This window comes from Drosophila elegans, unplaced genomic scaffold, assembly GCF_018152505.1.
Source record: "Drosophila elegans isolate 14027-0461.03 unplaced genomic scaffold, ASM1815250v1 contig_149, whole genome shotgun sequence".
Classification (NCBI taxonomy): Eukaryota; Metazoa; Arthropoda; class Insecta; order Diptera; family Drosophilidae; genus Drosophila; species Drosophila elegans.
The window spans coordinates 1,840,579-1,859,775 of record NW_024545513.1 but is presented as its reverse complement, the minus strand read 5'-3'; the positions used below and the strand labels follow the sequence as shown (position 1 = coordinate 1,859,775).

The following is a 19,197-nucleotide window of genomic DNA, read 5'->3' as shown; positions in this document are numbered from 1 at the left end:
TAATTTGCAATTAGTAAAATAGTTTTTTTGTTTAAGAAAGTATTAATCTTATTTGGACACATGTTTTTATGCATAATAATATTTGTTGTTTTTTTTTTTTAAGCTTAAACATAATAGTTTTGCAATCAGCTAAATAGTTTTCGGATACGCATAAAATTATTTATTTTCTATTATTTGAAACTTAAACAAAATAAAGTATTTAACTTAAATTGGACATATAAATTACTTGCACAATAATGTTTATTGTATCTAAAGTATGTTAATTACAAAAAAAATATGAATAAGTTTACTTTAATAAGGATTGTTTGTTAACTTATTTTGTTCGGCTTTTAACTTGGTTTGAAAAGTGTGGTTTTGTAGGCCTCTTTTGAGCACTGTTGTGGATTTCTCTATTATTCAGCTGTATTCCGCCCATAAAAGTTAGTTATGCGCTTTGTTTTTACCATGAACTCCCATAAATTATTACTGTCGTACCTGACTCGGAAATCCTTGTTGTAGGAAGTAGTTGAGTGCACACAATCAGCGCCTGCATAAAAAAAAGGAAATAAAGTAATAGAAACCCCCACTTAGTGCACACACCCACGCACAAGGGGTTGTATGTATGTTTGGTGGGTGGTAGGCGGTGGGCGGTTATCTGTGGGTGGGAGTGGCAATCGCAGCATGCGGTGCGTGGGCGGTGGTTTTCGTCAGCCCACGCGAAAGATGAAAACAACGGATTCGAGCACTATACTCCCTTCTTCCGTTTTTAGCCACACTGAAGTAAGACGTAATTTTGATTGGGGACAACCCACTGACACCACCCACCATCCCCTTTCTGCGTCCTATTTGCATACGCAACAACAACAAAAAAACACAGCAAAAACAACAACAGGTAGCAGCTATCATCATCCCAGTTTGTTGCTGTACTGTTGCGCCTTGTTTTCCATTTCATTTGCGTTTCGTTTGCTCGAGTCCCACATTTTTTTGCTCTTCGCTGTTTGCTTTTTGTCTTGGAATTGCGTTCTACTTGTCGTCCTACTATATATACTATACACTGTACAGTGTACAGTTACCGGAGATCGTACCGGGAACGAAAATATATATAAAAATAGTAATTTGAGGGAGTTTGTATGGGGACCCAGAGAAATCGCCGGCCGACATTGAAAGTCCGACACATTTCGCTCAATTTGCTAAAAAGCCTCTTCAGGTACAAAAATATACATATATGAATAAACATATACATGTTGTTTATCTACCTTCCTATATTTGTATACATAATCTGCCCACTCAGTTGTACAGACGGGGTTAGACAAATATCAATTATTATCTATCATTATCTCATACTATTTAGATTATAAAATAATTAATTTCAGCTTTTTGTTACGTACATTTAATAATTTTGTCCATGTGTAGCATACAATTAATCTGAGCTAGATATGCCATTTTAATAAATTAAAAACAGATTTTTAATTTTTTTGCGGATAATAACACTTTCTATTATTCGAATATAAGTTATGATATCTTAGATTCAAGGTTTGGTGACCTTTTAAAGCTTTGTATATAGTGTTATTGCAGTGCTATTTTTCCGAGCACGACTGTAAGAATACATAATCATTAAATTATTAGTTTTTAAACTAAGCTAATATATTACTAGTGCTATTTTTCTGATCACGACTGTTTCAATACATCTCCATCCATATATATTAATTCCATTCTTCCACGAAAATCAAAACGCACAAAATAAAGTTAACAATGAAAACGATTCGGCGTAGGCGCGCGCTCTTTCCCCGCAAATGAAACGCCCAGTGGTCAGAGGGAGATAGATGGAGGTGAAAAGAGAGACGTGGAGAGGAAGTGCTGGAGAATGAGAGAGTGCCCAATAAGCATTCTCTTTGGCGCGTGTCTCTGCCTTTTCTTTTTGTTTTTATTCTTTTTTTTTTAATTTTATGGAGCGCACCAAAGAAAAGCTGTGTCTGTGACGTCATGGGGCTAAAAAGAAATGAGGAAAAACACGGCAACTCTGGCTTGTACCAAGCCGCGTATGCGCAATATATTGGGCCCATCACGCATACGCAGCGTTGTCGCAACCTGAAGACAGGAGATCATAACGCACACACCCACACACACACACACATGCAGAGAGTGGAATGTGCCCACGCTATTTTACTCTCACTTTTACACAGAGAGTAGGGAAGAAAAAGAGAGAGACTATGTTTATGCGAAAAAAATTTAAGGAAAATAGTCATTAGCATTTAAAGCTGTCATTGTAAATTTGATATTAGTAATATTAATAAGATATTTTTTATATATGAAGTGTTATTAATGTCATCTTAAGTGATCAAATGTAACATTTATGCTTAATACCTTTTATAAATAAGATAAAAAGGGCTATTTTAATTTCACGTATTCGATAGTTCATAATTTGAAAACCATAAACACGTTCACAGAGAGAGGAAGAGCGCGGAAGAGAGCAAAGCTTCGAGACGCGCTCTTTTTCGCTCGATCGCTTGTGGCTATCTTACGCCTTTGCTTGATTAACTAATTCATTTGACGTGTTCTAGTCGAACGTTATAGATTGTAACCGAAAGCCAAAGCAAAGCCGCCTTGCTAAGAAATATACGAGCGCGAAAGAGCGGTAAAAATGTGCGTCCATATGGAAAAGGCATTTCTCATTTACGATGAGCGCGTGTGAAAGTAGTTTTCTATTTTTCCCCATTTTTATTTTGTTGCCCTCGTTGTGTTTTTTTTTTGGCTGCTGCACTTGGCCCACAAACACTTGATCTAACAGTGATTGACGGCGCGATAATTTGATCGTATTTATAGATCGTTCGGAAAAGCGGCGCGAAGTTCATTCATTGGCTCAGTTGGCTTAAATACACGATTAATACCCGATGACGCCGTCGATATGTTAACGCTTTTGTTATTGTTGTCGATACGTTGGCCGTCGCCGCCGCCGCTGTTTTGTGTTATTTTTACAACGTGCTTTTTGTTGCCGCAGCCGTTCGACATTGACGCAAATGTTTAGACCAGACCAGAGTCAGAGTCTCAAAATGCAAATATATACTTTATACAGCTCAGAAAAAAGAGAATTGTACGTGGACTACTCCGCTTCCGTATTACAAGAGTGGTTCCGGAAAATCCAATGCACAAAAATTAATGTTCCAAAATATAGAAAGGAATATTTGGCAATTTGCAGTGTACAAAGTGTACAATATTTCATTTTAATGACTAGCTCAACAAGTAGTGGCGTGTTATTCATATGTATTTTTTAAATACTTTAGTAAACAGTTTTATGACTAAGAACAGGGGACATTTCGTTTTACTCTCCTGTCGAATATATAGAAATGACAAAATCTTTATTATTGACGTAGTTGCGTAAAATAAATGTTCGATTTTGAGCGCCTTAGAACAGCTCTATAAAAATATCGTCAAGTTTGGGTTAACTAAAAATAAATTATCTTATCAAAGCAATTGGAATTTTTCGTTTATTTATGGTAGTCACTTCCTTCTAGTTGGCCGGGAAATGCCTGAAATTAAATAGCAAAAGCACAGTCATCGGTTCAGAGGTCACATTTGAATGTGGTTTTTTGGTCATTTGAAGTAGCTCTCCATATAAAGTGATGGGTTTCGTTTAATCTTCTTTACTCAGTAAGTAAGTAATGGAATATTCTTAGGATTTTTAAATGTAGGTATTACTGCTTTCAAGATAGTGCTTATGGCGCTCAGAAATTAAGGCTTAAAATATCCTGCTTTCTACAAAAGAATTGGAAAACCTGTTGGCAGTTTAAATAATTTCTTTATTCTTTCATGGATATTAACTCATTTTGTTTTGACTAGTGCCATAAAAAAAAGTTCGCACTAGGATAGTTAATAAAAAAAAATAGCTCAAGCCATAGTAATAGTTCCTGCTTCCTAAATGAAGCTGGCAACCCTGTCGGTAACTTCAACCACTTGAGCCACCCACTCGCGGGCAATCGGCAGCTGCATCGCATGCAACCTTGCACTCGCCACAAGCAACCCTTAGCACTCCGGCTGCCGCTCTTTCGGATAAAGGGAGCGCTTTCGCCGTCCCTCGCTCTCCTGAACCACCCCCAGTGGTTTCCAACCAGGGTTGCCAGAGAGCGCGGACGAGAGCAACCCGCTGACCCGCTCTTTTCCGGCGATTTCGGTGGTGGCAAATTAAAGAGAGCGCGTGCGCCGAGAACGCAGCCGCAAAATAGCAAAAAAAAAAAGTGGCAGAAAAAAAGCAAAGCGAAACGAAAAAAATAAAATAAAGCAGCCGCAGCAGTCAGACGTAGTTCAGCTTTCCACGACGACGCGCAACAAACAAACTACCTAAAGAAAAGCGAGAAAACCCAATGAAACGCAGCGGCCAAGAAGAGACACAACTCAGAAGGCGTAGGAAAATCGAAACATTGAAAATTGAACAAAAAAAAAGCCAGCGAAATGCTTTCAAAATTGTTGCTCAACCGAAAATAATACTCCTGCTGAAACAGTTTAAACATTCTTTTTTTTTTCAAGTGCAAAGAAAAGTGGAAAACACTCTGTGTGTGTGTGTATGTGTGTGTATCTGAAATTCACTTTAGTTTGTTGAATGTTTCACACGCATTTTGCAGCAACAAATCCACGGATCGCAGCCGGGGAAAAACCATATAGAAAAGTATCTGCAAGTGCAAACGGATAATATATAGGGCCAAGACTAGAAAACGTAACTAAAGTCGAAACCGAATAATCTAATCTCAAATGCATATTTTTGTTTTGTTTTTTCCCTGTTAAACCCCCCAACAATCCAATCCAATCCAACCCAACCCCCGTGTGTCTGCCGTTTACCCAAAAAAAAAAAGAAGATAAAGAGAGGATGTGCATCCATGCCATTGTGTAATGTGACAAATCAACAAAAAAAAAATATATATATAACAAAATAAAAAGTTATGTAAAATTGTTCAATTGGAAGTGCACGCAATTAGCATTTAATTGTGCGAACCAAACTATATATTACAATAAAAATCTGAATAATTAGACAGCGGCGGTGGCGGCAACAACAGCAATACAATAGCAACAACGCGGCATTCAACAACAATCCATAACAACGCCAACGCGCGACTCAGGTACATGATTATACAGATACAGATACAGCTACAGCTATATACACTCGAATATGGGTAGATATACAATGATTTATATATAAGATATATATGGACAGAGAGTCGCCCCCTGACTGATTTGTAAAGACCTCGCCAAAAACATTTCTATTAGTTGTTTTCGCTGTCTTTTGTTTTCAAGGAAATATCATTTTTTGCTTTTTTTTTGGCTATTTGTAGACAACAAACATTTAATTTTAATTTGAATTTTGTTTATGATTCATTAGCCGGGCTTTCGCAGTGAATCACGTTTTTAGTTGATCGCAGTGCTTAAGTAAATCGCAGCCACTCCATGGTTATTAATCAATAAGCGGCGGAAATCTTGCGGATTGAGCCCTTGTATTGTCCAATTAGCTAATGTCAAAGTAGGTCACCTAATTGGGTTAGCCCGGCTGGATGCGAATCTATTGTTGGTAGGTAGGTTGCATTAGGTTGCAGGGGATTCCTTCTTTCAAAGCTGAGCCCACAAACATAAAAAAGGGGAACCCAGTATTTATAGATTAAATTTTATATAAAAGAAGCTGGCAATTGGACCAGGTCATTAAAATAAACAAGGCTTCAACTGGTTATACGTACCAAAAATAGATTTTAAGCAATGATTCTCAATAGAGAAGGCAATAATAGAAGTATAGGAACACATAAGCCGTATGTAATCCTCAGTGCCAAATTTAAAGGGAAAAAACGTAATCCACTTAAATCAGTGTATTGATACAGTTATCAAATTAATTTAGATTTAGTCATCAATAATCGGAATTATCGATAGTAATTAGTAATCGATTTCAACCGTCTTAAATATTTCAAAGAAAATTAGTTACTTTATTTAATAAAAAACGAAAAACTAATTAAGATTTTATTATTAATAACCAGAATTATCGACACTAATTAATAAGCGATAGTTATTTCAAAGAAAATAAGTAACTTTGTTTAAAACTGTTTCCATTGCCAAAAAATCTCAAGATAATGCTCGCACACCACCTTTATAATCTCCGGCTTGACGGAGCGAGCTGCCTTATGCAGATATCGTGGTTCTTGGGTTCTCAGTCGACCATCAATGGCAAGTGATATGCGACTTTTGTGTCTTAGCGCTGTTTTCTTTGGCGCAACAAAAGCTGCTGCGGCTGTCATTCACAGAGCTTGACAAAAATCAACAACAATGGGAACAACAGCCAATATGCCAATATGCCAATAATACCGGGTGGTGGAAGTGGTTGGTAGGTATACCAACCATACGCACATAGGTAGAACTAGGAGCAGTACGAAGATTGAGGAGGAACAAGTGGAGGCAATCAAACACAGCTGTTGGCGTTGCTTCAATGGCGCGTACACATAATTTTTTTTGCTGCCACTTTTTACTTCTTACCTTTTGATTTATATCCCCCAATGTCTGTGTTTGTGTGTGCGTTCATGCCATTTTTCTATATGCCAGAGAAATGAGACCTAGTTACAGTGCGTATCAGAACTTTAAGACAGTTGGTGGTCACTCAATGGGCAAAAAAGGCTTTCAATCGGCAAGTGTCGGAAATGCGGTCATGTCTGAATCAGGTTTTAAATTTGTGTGGGTATTTATCGAAATTTTTGATGTTATTTGTTAAAAAATCATAAAATTAAGCTTGAATTGTGAAAAAATGTTAAATTTCGATAATTAGAATCCGAAAATACTGTTATAAGTTATCAATTCAATTATCAGCAATCGACTGGCATCAGTTGTTACAGACCTGACTTGTGAATATTACCAATTCATTTGAGACCCTTTTTTTATCAACCTTGATAAGCTACAAACTAGAGTGGTTTGCATACTTTATGATAAATATTAAATTTATCGATTCGCAGCCCTTTGAGCTGACCTTTCTATGACAAATGTTTTTAAGTATTTGCCCGTGTCTCCGAGGGATTTTCAATTGATTGGCTTGCGGCCTTATAGTATAGCATTCCGGGCAAGTAAGCCTCGATTCGGTTGGGATCTCCCACATGTGTGTGTATGTGTCAGTCAGTCAATCAGCGTGAAGAGCTCTCCAATTAGCATGGCTTAGCCTGAGCCTGAGCCATCAAATATTGATTCCCCCCACGGCATATATCTATCTTCTTGTCTTCTCGGCCTGTGTGACTGACTGTTCCACCTGAAGCCGAATAATATTTATTATTTATTTTGTGTGTTTTCGGCTTAAACTTTTTTTCTTTTGCCCCTGACATATTGTCATTTTTTGGCTTTCTACTTGAACCTCTTTTCATTGTAAAAATTTTTTTGCTCCGCCGGTTTTATTTTTGTTATGTTGTTTGGCTGTACTTGAAGATGGAAAGAAAATGATCTATATATAGAGACACACTTTAAGATATTTAAAGTTGATGTTCTGTTTTGAGTCGTATTTTTGGTTTAACATACAAAAAGTGTATTCCTGGCCTGACTTCAATTAGATAATTGAATAATGCTGATTAATCATAACTTATCGCTGTCCATTTCCCATGATCTTTTGGCCCCACGTTCGCTTATTCATTTGTCTTTTGGCCTCGTCTTCCGCCCTTTGCTTCGCTCTTTGCCTCCTGGTTTATCGGTTTGTTTGCTGTGCGTGCCACTTTCGCCTTTTTTGGCCAACGCCGACGACAAATTCGTTTCATGCCCAAAGACGGCGACAAGCTTAAAACGCATTACCAATTTTGGCCATGGCTAATTTCACATATTTACTTATTGTTTCGCCTCGCCCCCTTTGAAAATATATACATATATGTGTGGAATATGACTGAGAAATGGACAGAGGGAATAGCTAAAACTATTCACTGTTTCAACAGATGTCTTGAGCCGCATGGCGTATACTTGATTCCGCAGAAGTTCCTAGCTAATTGGCTTCCTTGTGAATCCCCCTCCCCAATTGACATTTATAGATTGCACTTGAACTGCATTTCATGAATTTCTAGGAATAAGGGGCTTACGAAATTCTATAATTCTAGTTAAGTAAGGGTTTGATTTCAGCGACTTATTGGAAATATATAATCAAATCAAGCAAGGGTTGTGCCCTTATTAGCTGTTATTCGTAGAAGTGGTCGAAATTGATTGCTTAACACCCACACAGTGTGATTTGTGTTTTGATTGGATTTCACTTAGACCATGATTATAATTAAGCTAAAAATGGATGCTTGCATAAGATTCCTGGAAGTCCTTCAATTAAGCAAGAATGAAATATGAAGATATTTCTCAGTCTTTTCTAAAATTTAATTGTGGCAATTGAGCTCAGTCATTGTACACTTGGAAGAGTTTACCGAAATTTAATAATATTGCATATCAGCACTAGAATTATGGCATTAAGAAAGTATTTTTTTAAAACTATTTCTCAGCAAGGAAACATTTTATTGAAATAGATTACTAGACTGGTAAAAATATTTTTCGCTTTATTTATTTTGACAAGTACATTTTTTATCAGTGTAAAATTCAGTGCTTTAGATTTTCGCTTGTAAGTTATTTTATTATAGTGTTGCCATTTTCTCTCAGTGCATAATTGAGTATTAAGGAGCTTTTGTGTTGTACCACCTAAGTTGCTAATTTTAGCCTTAGCCCGGAATAAACTTTATATAACAATATCTCCAATTTCTCCAGCTTCCCACACACACACACACACACACAGACACACGTTTCCTGGCATTCAAGTAACCAGGATTCATTTAAGGAAGTGGGGGGGGGATGAAGTCGGAATTGAAACGCATGCCAAGGCACGTTAAGTTGCCCACTCGAGCCTCATCAAGGAAATTCCACCTCCAACGTCGTCGTCTTCAGTGGCTCTTCTCGTTTTTCCTCGGGGGGGCGTGGCATGTCGGCGGGGGCGGGAACGGTTACGGTTACGGAAAGGGTGAAATCCGGAGACGACGGAGGTGGACGCTTGAAGTTTGGCCCAAGTTTCATTCAACTTTTGTGCGCAGACTTCTTTGGCCCTCAAGGCAAATAATCTGGCCAAGAGCACAGCAGTTTGTGTTGCCACGGTGCCACCTGCCATTGTGGTTTTTTCTTTTCTTGGTTTTGTTGTATTTTTATATTATATTTTTTTTTGTTTGAGCAAGTGTGTGTTTGTCAATTAAATGTGTGCTTTGGGGTGGCTGACTGAACATTGTGATTGTTATTATTGGATTGCCTGCTATCTCAGCGCCGCCAGCCCCTCCAATTCGATTCTAATTGGATGTGAGAATAACCAGAGAGTGGGGAACAGCTGAGTATATGACCCTGAAATGCCGGGTTCGATTTTTGTGTTTTTTTTTTGCCTTTTTGTTTCGCTTTCAATACACACAGTACAATATACGAAACAAAAAAGAATCTCTACAATTATGACTCATAAGCACCCCTAAAAAGTTCACATGCCAAAAAAAAAAAGTTGTACAACATTTCATTTTTACTTGTTGTCAACCATTCGAATTTCTTTAAGGCACGCACCTTGGATTATTTATTGGCCGAGTAAAGGAAACGAAAAAAGTAACAAGAGAAAGCAGTTTATTTATTGCTTTTATTGAGTATTGCTGATATGCAAATTGGACGTTTGAAGGACATTGCTTTTACCTTCACTTGTTTTTGGAAGGCCAAAAATTAAAGTAAAAGTTAAACTAAAATAATGAAAAGTAATATGGACACATTCCCACTGTTGTTGCAACACCTTAAACTAAGTGCGATCAATTGGATAATTATTTATTTATTGTTACAAAGTGTTTCTCATGTGCAAATTAGTCACTAAAGCAACTTTCCGCAAGGACAATCCAATAATTAACTGAAATTATGGAATATTTCCAATATGCAATTTGTAGAACTGAAGGACCTGGGATAATTTGATTAATTTTCAACTGTTCTTTGAAGACAAATATTAAATAATGTTAAATAACACTAAGAAACACAAATCTTAACAAGAACAATAAGGTCATAAACTAGTTTTAATAAGCAATTTAGTAAATTAAAAAGCAGTAGTGTTTTTTAATCAGAAAATTTTGTCAACAATTTTTAACTGGCCCTTGAAGAAGATTAATAGATATTATCCTTCCACAAGAGTTAAATAAACGACTCTGAAACCTAATGTCGAACTTTCAAATCCTTAAATAGCAAGAATATAAATAACATTGCCTACTTTGCAGCATCCGCAGATATTGTGCAACACTGCGGGCAACGGTACTTTAAGGTGAATTCATCTGTGTGTGTGTGTGATGGGATCAAAGTGAAAGTGCATATGAAAACAAACTGGAAGGCAATACAAAAGCATGAACAAAATGGAGGCGAAAGAAGCTACAGGAGAAGGAGGAGAAAATGAAGAAGAAGGAGCAGTAGATGAAAGGAAGTTGTTTATAGAGTAATACTGTATTTGTGTATGTGTATGTTGAAGCCTGCATTTCTGCTCCTTCATCTTTGTGTGTGTGTGCGTGTGTGTGTATGATGATGCAATCTTTGGCAGAAGAAGAAGAAGAAAAAAAGGGGGCGGCAAAGTTCATCACCCAACTGAATTGAAAATGTTGCCAATTAGAGCTTTAACAGGAATTTATTGAGGCAACACAGGGCAACAATGGCGTAAAAGGCAGAAAAGAGGAGAAACGACAATATTTTTTAGGTAAACTGCGAAAAGAACTTTTAATTAAATTTTCCACAAACGTGGTGGTCTCTCTCTTTGTATGTGTGTGTGTGTGTGTGTGCCTATATTGGTTGTGATTGTGCGTTTAATTAAAGTGCATTTGTTGTTGTTTTTAGCGCACTTTCTGTTGGTTTTGTTTTTGCCCACTGCTTGCTGACCTTAATCTGCTTGCTGCACTGCTTTTTGGGGCCAATAAACTAAATAATGATGGCATGGATGATATGTACCCCAAAAGCAAATATAGTGAGACAGAGCGAGAAGCCAAAACCAACAAGCACCTAACCATTCACCGACCCACTCCCTTTCTCTCTTTCCCTCTGCCTCGCTCTCTTCTTTTATCTCTCGATACAGTTGCGGTTAAAATAATAGCAGTTTTTTGGCTTATGGAAATAGATATCAAATATATTCTTTTTTTTTCGTGGAGTTAATACAAAAATCTAAATGAAGCTCTTTGAATCTTTTTTAAAAGATTATTAAAAAAAAATTTTTTGTTAATTTGTAAATTGATAAATAGTTCGGATATTCAGAACATTTTTATTCCAACGCAAAATGCATGCCAATGGTTTGTAGTTAATTTCTTAAACTGTTATAAAATCATTTACAACACTGTATATTGAAAAGTACATTTTAAGAAGCTTAAAAGTTTTGATTTTTCTTGAAACACTAAAATATTATTTTGTTTACTGGTAATTAAGCATTATGTTACATTAAATGAAAAGTTGTCCTATTTTTATTTTGACCGCAGCTGTATTACCATTTATATACCGTAACTATCTCTCCCTTTCTCTCTCTCTGGGAAATCGCATTTTACCTTTGAGTGCAGCCAAGTTTTCCACTTGTTGTTTTTGCTGTATCTCAATGTGCCATCGACGAAAAATGCCGCAATGAAATTTGCTCAACATTTGCTCAACTGGGTGAAGGTTGTCGGGGTATTTTCCCAACCCCAACCCCAACCCCACAGCCACTTTTCCTCCTGCTCAAGCGCCCCAGTTTGAATGTTGTCGCATTTTTCTTTTAGCTGCTTTACCCGGTGGCTTTGCAACTTAATCAGTACTGTTTGGTCAGCCAACAAAATAAATGGGCAACATATACCCTTTTAGAAACCACAATTTATTAAACCTTTTATTTACTACCTTTGTTTCAAAATGTTTGTATCGTTTGAAGTTAAAAGCAAGCAACAAATCAACTTAAAATCATCTAAACATTTCGTTAGTTAGTTGCCTAAAAAAAAACTTTTTCTTTTTAAGTCAACAGTAGTTTTAAAGGGGTCTTAAGTTTTTTTGTGTTTTGTTAATTTGGTAAAGTTTTGATTGCAAAACAGATTGCTGAGATTAAAAGTATAAAGTTTCGACATTTTCCTAGAGTTATAATAGTTTTGTTCTTTTAAATCCCCTTTTGACCCCATATTTTGCAACGCAATTGGCAATCAGGGAACAGAAACCAGAGCAATTCATTGCGTTGCGTGTTAATTAGTAAATGCAAAGCCTTTTAGCCGGAACTCGTGCCATGTGCAGGCCAAATTAGTTTATGCCAGAAGGTTTCCCTGGAAACTGACTGGTGGCCCCCTCACTTCTGTCCCCTGCACAGAAAGTGCAATATTCCGGGAAAAAACTACAGGTAGTGTATGGAGCTGCATAGATTAAAGTGTGTTTTATCAACTGGGAGAAAGGGGAAATGTCACTTCAATTAGTCGAACGCAGCTTGGAAATCGAAATCAAAACTGCCGAGTTCTGGGAAAACTAGCTTCGGTGAAAACTGAATGTTAAACTAAAATGACAAGTGCTGCAAATTGGTGCTCAGTAAAATAAAATACCAAGTATATCATTAAAAACTTTTAGGAAAACGTAATTTTATTCGCTAATTAGTTTAGTACAATAGATAATAATAAATGGAGAAGCTAATAATAAAATATGGTTAGATATGTATACCCAGAATAATAGCTCTTTAAACTATTTTCACTTCTTATCTAGGAAAAAAAGCCTTTATTAACTAAATATATACATAGCAGTATAAATCAAATATTGTAATAAATTAAGAAAGAAAATCTCTTGAGGACTTAAGAAATTTTTGTTTTAATTTACTTTGGCAATACTTATACACAAGCTTTGATCTGAAAATTTATTAAGTTTTGTACTGGAAACAATTAAACAATTTCCTTAAACAATTTTTGCAGGGCGGCTATCCGGCGCGTCTGAAGAAGGTGCTGATCGTGACGGCGCCGCTGTGGTTCAAGGCACCCTTTAAGATCCTGCGTCTGTTTGTGCGCGAGAAGCTGCGCGAGCGAGTGTTCACTGTATCGGTGCCGCAGTTGGCGCTGCACGTGCCGCGCAAGGCGCTGCCCATTCATCTGGGTGGCACGCTGGAGGTCGATCACGCCACATGGTTGCTCACCTGCCGCCAATCGATGACGAATCGTGAGGACGAGCTGCTGGCCAATATTGTGGTTGGTGGTGCTTCCGTTGGCACTGCAGCCACCAGCACCACCAATGGCACGGAACTAGAGGCCGCCGCCACAGCAACGGGTGCCACGATAATCAGTGCCGTCCACCAACTGGGCGACAACAATACCACCGTGGTGACGGTCAGCAATGGCGTGGGTCCAGCTGGATCAGCTGGATCAGCAGGATCAGCTGGAGTGGGAGGAGTAGGAGGAGGAGCAGCAACTGCCGCAGTTGAACCCAACGAAAACATCACAATCAATGGACTGAGTCCTAGCCACCGCAGCAGTAGCAGTACCGCCACCTCGGCCACAGCCACAGCCACATCCAATCCTCTCAAGCTCAACACAAGTGGTGCGGCGGATAGCAACAGTAGTAGCAACACCACCAACACCACTAGCACCACCACCACAGTTGCAGGCGCAGCTGGAGCAGCAGCTGGTGCCAGCACCACCACAACCAACGGCGAATTCTGGTCGGAGAATCCACCGAGCAGCGCCTCGTCCGGCTTCAGTGACGACGACAGCCTGGCCGGACAGGAGGGCGATCCCAAGCCCATCGATCAGATTGTCCAGATGGTGAAGGCGCGCGGACGCCATGGGCTGATCAAGGAGTACGCGGACATACGGAATAGGGCGCCAGAGGGCACCTTTCTGCATGCGAGGTGGGTTTAATGAGATCAGGGTGTAGGAAATGCATGCAACAACTCCTTATAGAAGTACATTTCCAAAAGTGCAATAACGCCAAGCTGACATTATTCAACCTTTTCTTTGAATATAACAAAACAAATATTTTGCATGCTTAACAACTTGTTATGCATTTCGAAAAGTGACTTAAGTGCATTTAATATTGAAAAAAAAAAAAAATAAAACTAATAAATCAGGGACTATTATTTCCAAACTACAATGAGCTTACGATATATTTTTAAAATATTTTCTAGTTAAAACTTTTAGCTTATTAAAACTATTTGGCAATTCAAATTATGAATAGAAAAGCCAAAGAATGTCATTGTTGAATTTAGTTTATTTTCTATATAGAAAATGTAACGATAGTCATTTTTGTCGGGTTTTTAAATTTGAGTCGTTGATTGATTTTCATTTTTTAGTGCTAACAAAATGGAACTCATTTAAAATTCAGCAATGAAGAAGTTGTCTTATAGTTTTATTTAAATTTTTCCCTAATTTATTTGAATAACCCTTGATATCTAACAATCACATGGCCTTAATCCTTTGCAGGATGCGCGTCAACCTGACCAAGAATCGCTACACAGACGTCCTCTGCTACGATCACAGTCGAGTGGTGCTGGCACACGAAGACGGCGACGAGCCGTCCGATTACATAAATGCGAATTTCGTCGATGGCTACAAACAAAAGAATGCCTATATTTCAACTCAAGGTGAGGCAGAGTTAAACTCTCTAGATCTATATATATATATATATGGAATATAAACTAATAAAGATATTGTTGCACAGGTCCATTACCAAAGACATCCCAGGACTTTTGGCGCATGATCTGGGAGCAACATTGTTTAGTTATAGTAATGACGACGCGCGTGATGGAGCGCGGACGCGTGAAATGCGGCCAGTACTGGGAGCCGACTGAAGAAAGTTCCTTAGAGTTTGGCGACTACCATGTGCGAACAATTAGCGTTGAGTGCAACGAGGACTATATGGTTGCCTCGTTGGAATTGAGAAACATAAAGGTAGGCTAATTGAATTGCCAGATGACTATGTTATTAGATTAGTTAGACTCGTTGAATAAATAATTATGCCCAGAGAAAATATTCGTTTTTTAGGTGGCGCCATCTACCTTGTATTTTCAAAAAGTTAGATTTATGCTAATAACTTCTAAAATAATAATTCGATTTGGAAAGTTTTTGTTTGAGTTGATAGATATCAACCGAATAAACATATACAACCTAATTAGTGAGCTCTAACATATCTCAGAGTTACATACAGCTGCGGTCATGAAAATTGTAGTTTTTTAGCTTATTAAAAATAGATTTTAGACAACTTTTGAAATTTGTTCTTATATTTTTATGAAGCTAATAGAATATACTATAATCTTAATGGAACCACTTTTATCATATATGTATAATATTTTTAAAAATATATATCATCGGAAACACTTTCTTCTACCTGTTGCATACTTTTCCTACTAAAGAGTTATTAACAACGATTTGTTCTTGTGTGTTTTCTTTACAAACAGACTGACGAAACACGCAATGTCTCACATTGGCAGTTTACCAGCTGGCCGGACTATGGCGTGCCCAGCTCGGCCATGGCCATGCTAAACTTTCTGCAGAAGGTGCGTGAGAAGCAGGCGCAGCTGGTGAACGCACTGGGCGACACCTGGGCGGGCCATGCCCGCGGACCGCCCATTGTGGTGCACTGTAGTGCAGGCATTGGACGCACAGGTCAGTGACTAACCATCCAATCCAATCTCCCAAGATCTCCCAAGTAACTCAAAATCTACTTGATCCACAGGCACATTCATCACGCTGGACATTTGCATATCGCGACTGGAGGATGTGGGCACGGCGGATATACGCGGCACCGTGGAGAAGATCCGATCGCAGCGTGCCTACTCCATCCAGATGCCCGATCAGTATGTGTTCTGCCACCTGGCCCTCATCGAGTACGCCTATTCGCGCGGCATGCTGCAGACCGTCGATCTGGCTGGCTTCGATGAGCGTGAACAGGACTCGGAGTAGGAGCTAGGCAGTCTGAATGGAAGAGAGCAAACAAACAACACTTGTATACAGAATAATTTTATGTTTTACCTTTGCTAAAATTGAAGTTGTGTAACTTTTCGACTAGATGTTCGTCCTGTAATGATGTGTTATATGGATATATTTATATATATATATATGATGCGATACGATACGAGATGGAGAGCAACTATACGGAGCACGAGCAGGAGAGTTGAGAAAGTGTGTAGAGAGTAGAGTAACCAATTTACGTTAATCTATTATTTTTTTTTTAAATATTTAAACATACCATGCTATAGTTGTGTAGCAAAAACGTTTATAAATAAACATTATTTAAATTAAATTTAAACTAAATGAAAAACAAATAGCTAAAAATAAAGAAGAAACAAAAACAGAAAACAAAACACAAAATACAAAAAACCAGCAGCATTAGCAAAAAAAAAAACAAGAAGCAAAACAAAAGTAAATTAACAGCGAAGAGTGTTTAACCATGACAAAGTTAACTAGAGTCCGATGAAGTACGGAGTACAACGAAGGCAAAGGATCAGAACGACGATGAGGATCAGGATGAGGACGAGCTGGACTGGAGGCCAAACCAAACGAACCGTCCGGCGGAGGGTCAGAATCAAAGGAGCGGACAATTCTTGTGCATTTTTCCCATCTCAACACCCACATCTTCCCCCCAAAAAAGAGTAATCAAGGAGCAGCGAGCTGCGAATTTCCTACAAGCAACTAAGCAGCTAGTTTACTTAACTTATATAGCATATGCCTAGATCTACGTACCGCATATAGGAATATATATATAGATTTATATATATATATATAAATACCAAAAGAAATCAGATTTAAGCACTGTTCAATGTTGTTGCATACGAAAATAGCCCAAAGAAACCGAAACTGAAGCCCGAAAACCCAAACCCCCCCCCCCCCCCCCAAAAAAAAAAAAAAAAAAAAAAAAAACAAAGTATTCTTCGCCTCCAAGCTGTTAAATGTGTAATTTTTGTTGTTACCTTTTTTGTGCCCTTTTTTTCTAATTCTTTAAAAATATTTATATATAGAGCGAAATTAAATGTATCATGCAGAGAGAAAAAAAGAGAGACAGAGAGTCAAGTAGTAAATTTTACTAAAAATTATTTTACCAACTAAACACAAAATAGTTGAAAGCGCAGAAAACGAGTATTAAAAAGCAAAAAACACAAAAATAATAAGAAACATATATATCTAACATGCCTTCTTTCCTACATTTTTCATATGCCAAGCGAATCCAAAAAAATGGTATAATAATCGTAATGAAAATAAATGAAGGAAAAAACCAAAACATATTTTGTATTACTTTTTTAAATAACAAGATGATCTATATGAAATTATGAATCAAGTCAAAAGAATGGCAGCTTTCTCGAACCAGAAGTAAACTGAAAACGAAATATTAAGTGTAATTATGTGTATGTAATGTCGGACAGAATGCATTTTCTTCGTGCATCTTTGCGAAAGTATTATAAATATTTACATATATATATACATAAAGAAATTAAGTGCATATACTGCGACACACATCTGCAAGAAAGATAAATACGTTTTTTTTTTGTAATTGTCATGTATGTATGCATGTAAATATCTACGAAATATATATATATATATATATATAGTATTTTTGGTGCGAATTTAAAAGTTGGCCGCGCACACCCACACACACACACTCCATACACACTCTACCACTCACATGAATATCATTAGAATTGTAAAAGCTGTGATCAAACCCGAATGAAAGATGCAAGTCGAAATTGGAGCCACAGATTCTCCTCACACACACACACACACAGCAAGTTGTCATGTCACACTACACTCTACATTAATATTTAATCACAGATGCAGAAGCAGAAACAGAAACAGAACCATTTTCAATTCTTTCAAAGGCCTTTTCCGAGAGAAACAAAGAACAAGAAACCTAACCAGATTGCATAATGAAAACTGAATACTCACCACCCAGAGATCGATGGAATGCTCTATTTTTGTAATGCTTGACACAGAGATCATACTGCATTTAATCCGAAACAAAAGAAATCAAATGATAAACTATAAATATTTTTTGTGGGCTCCTTGGCTTGGAGTGGAGTAAAGAATTTATTTAAAATATATATAGTATATATCTATGTATTAACACATGTATGAAAACTAGCAAAATTTCTTCAAGTGTAATGTGTAAAACTTAGCTAGAGTCACAAGCCTTTGTTTTCCGTTCAAACGATGTGTAAAGAAAATTACTTAGTACGAGTACTCAAAATGTTGCATGTGTAACGATGCTTTCAGAAAGCTTTGCTGCGCACAAAAATGCACCGGAAAAACCAGTCACCAAATCGATCGATCGATCGATCGATCCAGCCCACCCTTAACCAACCAAACACACAACTCTTGACTTGACTAGATCTAACATCTAGCAACTAGCAACCGATAGCCGCTAATTCCCCCGCATATTGAATACTCGCATGCATTTGTCGCACTTGGATAAGATGATACCACTTAGCAGGGAGACACCTCCACTTATCCAGTTAACCATTTAGCTACTAATCCAGCTCCAAATCCCGGCGAGACACTGTACATAAGCGGCAAAACCAGTCCAAGATCCAGTACACACCCAAAAACATGGAAATCTTAGCATAATATTTAAGGACATATATAGTACTATATGTGTTATCATTTCACGAAGACAAACGAGAAACCAAAATACAACTTGATGTAAAAGCAAATTGCATTTTGCAGTTTAAACAACAAAAAATAAAAGTAACAACAGAAAATTGTGGATGAAATATATAGAAAACGGAAAAACTTTGATTTAATTAAAGAAATAATGATTGGGGGGATCTTTCTTTTCAGGATGGCCAATTTCCGCATTTTTGATAAGGGGGTACATCATCATTTTTTGCGAATTTTCGAAAATCTGAAAAATTTTTAACTGAGAATGCCATTTGATTGGCAATTTAATGACGAATTCGCCGATGTATGACATTCCATCTAGTGACCATTTTTTCCCAAGGTTTTGAGACAAAAACCGATATTTTAGGTGTTTTTTTTGGGTTTTTGGAGATTTGACAAATACAAAAATTCCTAAAGCGTCCTTTTTTTATAACTTGGCCAAAGTGAGAGGTAGAGCCAGAAGAGTGACTGTTTTGGACAGCTAGCAACCTATACTACGCATCTAAAATCGGCTTAGAGCCATTTATTTGGTTTTAATATGAAAAATCGATTTTTCAAAATAGACTTTTGAAAAATTAACGTTATGGCCAATTTTCGCATTTTTGATAAGGGGGTATATCATCATTTTTTGCGAATTTTCGAAAATCTGAAA

General features: G+C 37.5%; 1 protein-coding gene across 5 annotated transcripts in view; it reads left to right on the top strand.

Annotated features, from left to right (window-relative positions):
- The window catches only part of LOC108137279 (tyrosine-protein phosphatase non-receptor type 9), a 36,290-nt gene extending 20,093 nt beyond the window's left edge, over nt 1-16,197 (top strand). For 4 of the 5 annotated variants that reach the window (XM_017258885.2, XM_017258881.2, XM_017258884.2 and 1 more), the window contains exons 4-8: nt 12,879-13,807; nt 14,379-14,539; nt 14,617-14,846; nt 15,353-15,560; nt 15,631-16,197. In XM_017258885.2, coding sequence (XP_017114374.1) covers nt 12,879-13,807; nt 14,379-14,539; nt 14,617-14,846; nt 15,353-15,560; nt 15,631-15,857 — 1,755 coding nt within the window. In that variant the 3' untranslated portion in view covers nt 15,858-16,197. The remainder of the gene's footprint in view (nt 1-12,878; nt 13,808-14,378; nt 14,540-14,616; nt 14,847-15,352; nt 15,561-15,630) is intronic. The other variant, XM_017258882.2, reaches the window with a different exon arrangement.
- Nucleotides 16,198-19,197: the final 3,000 nt, after the last annotated feature.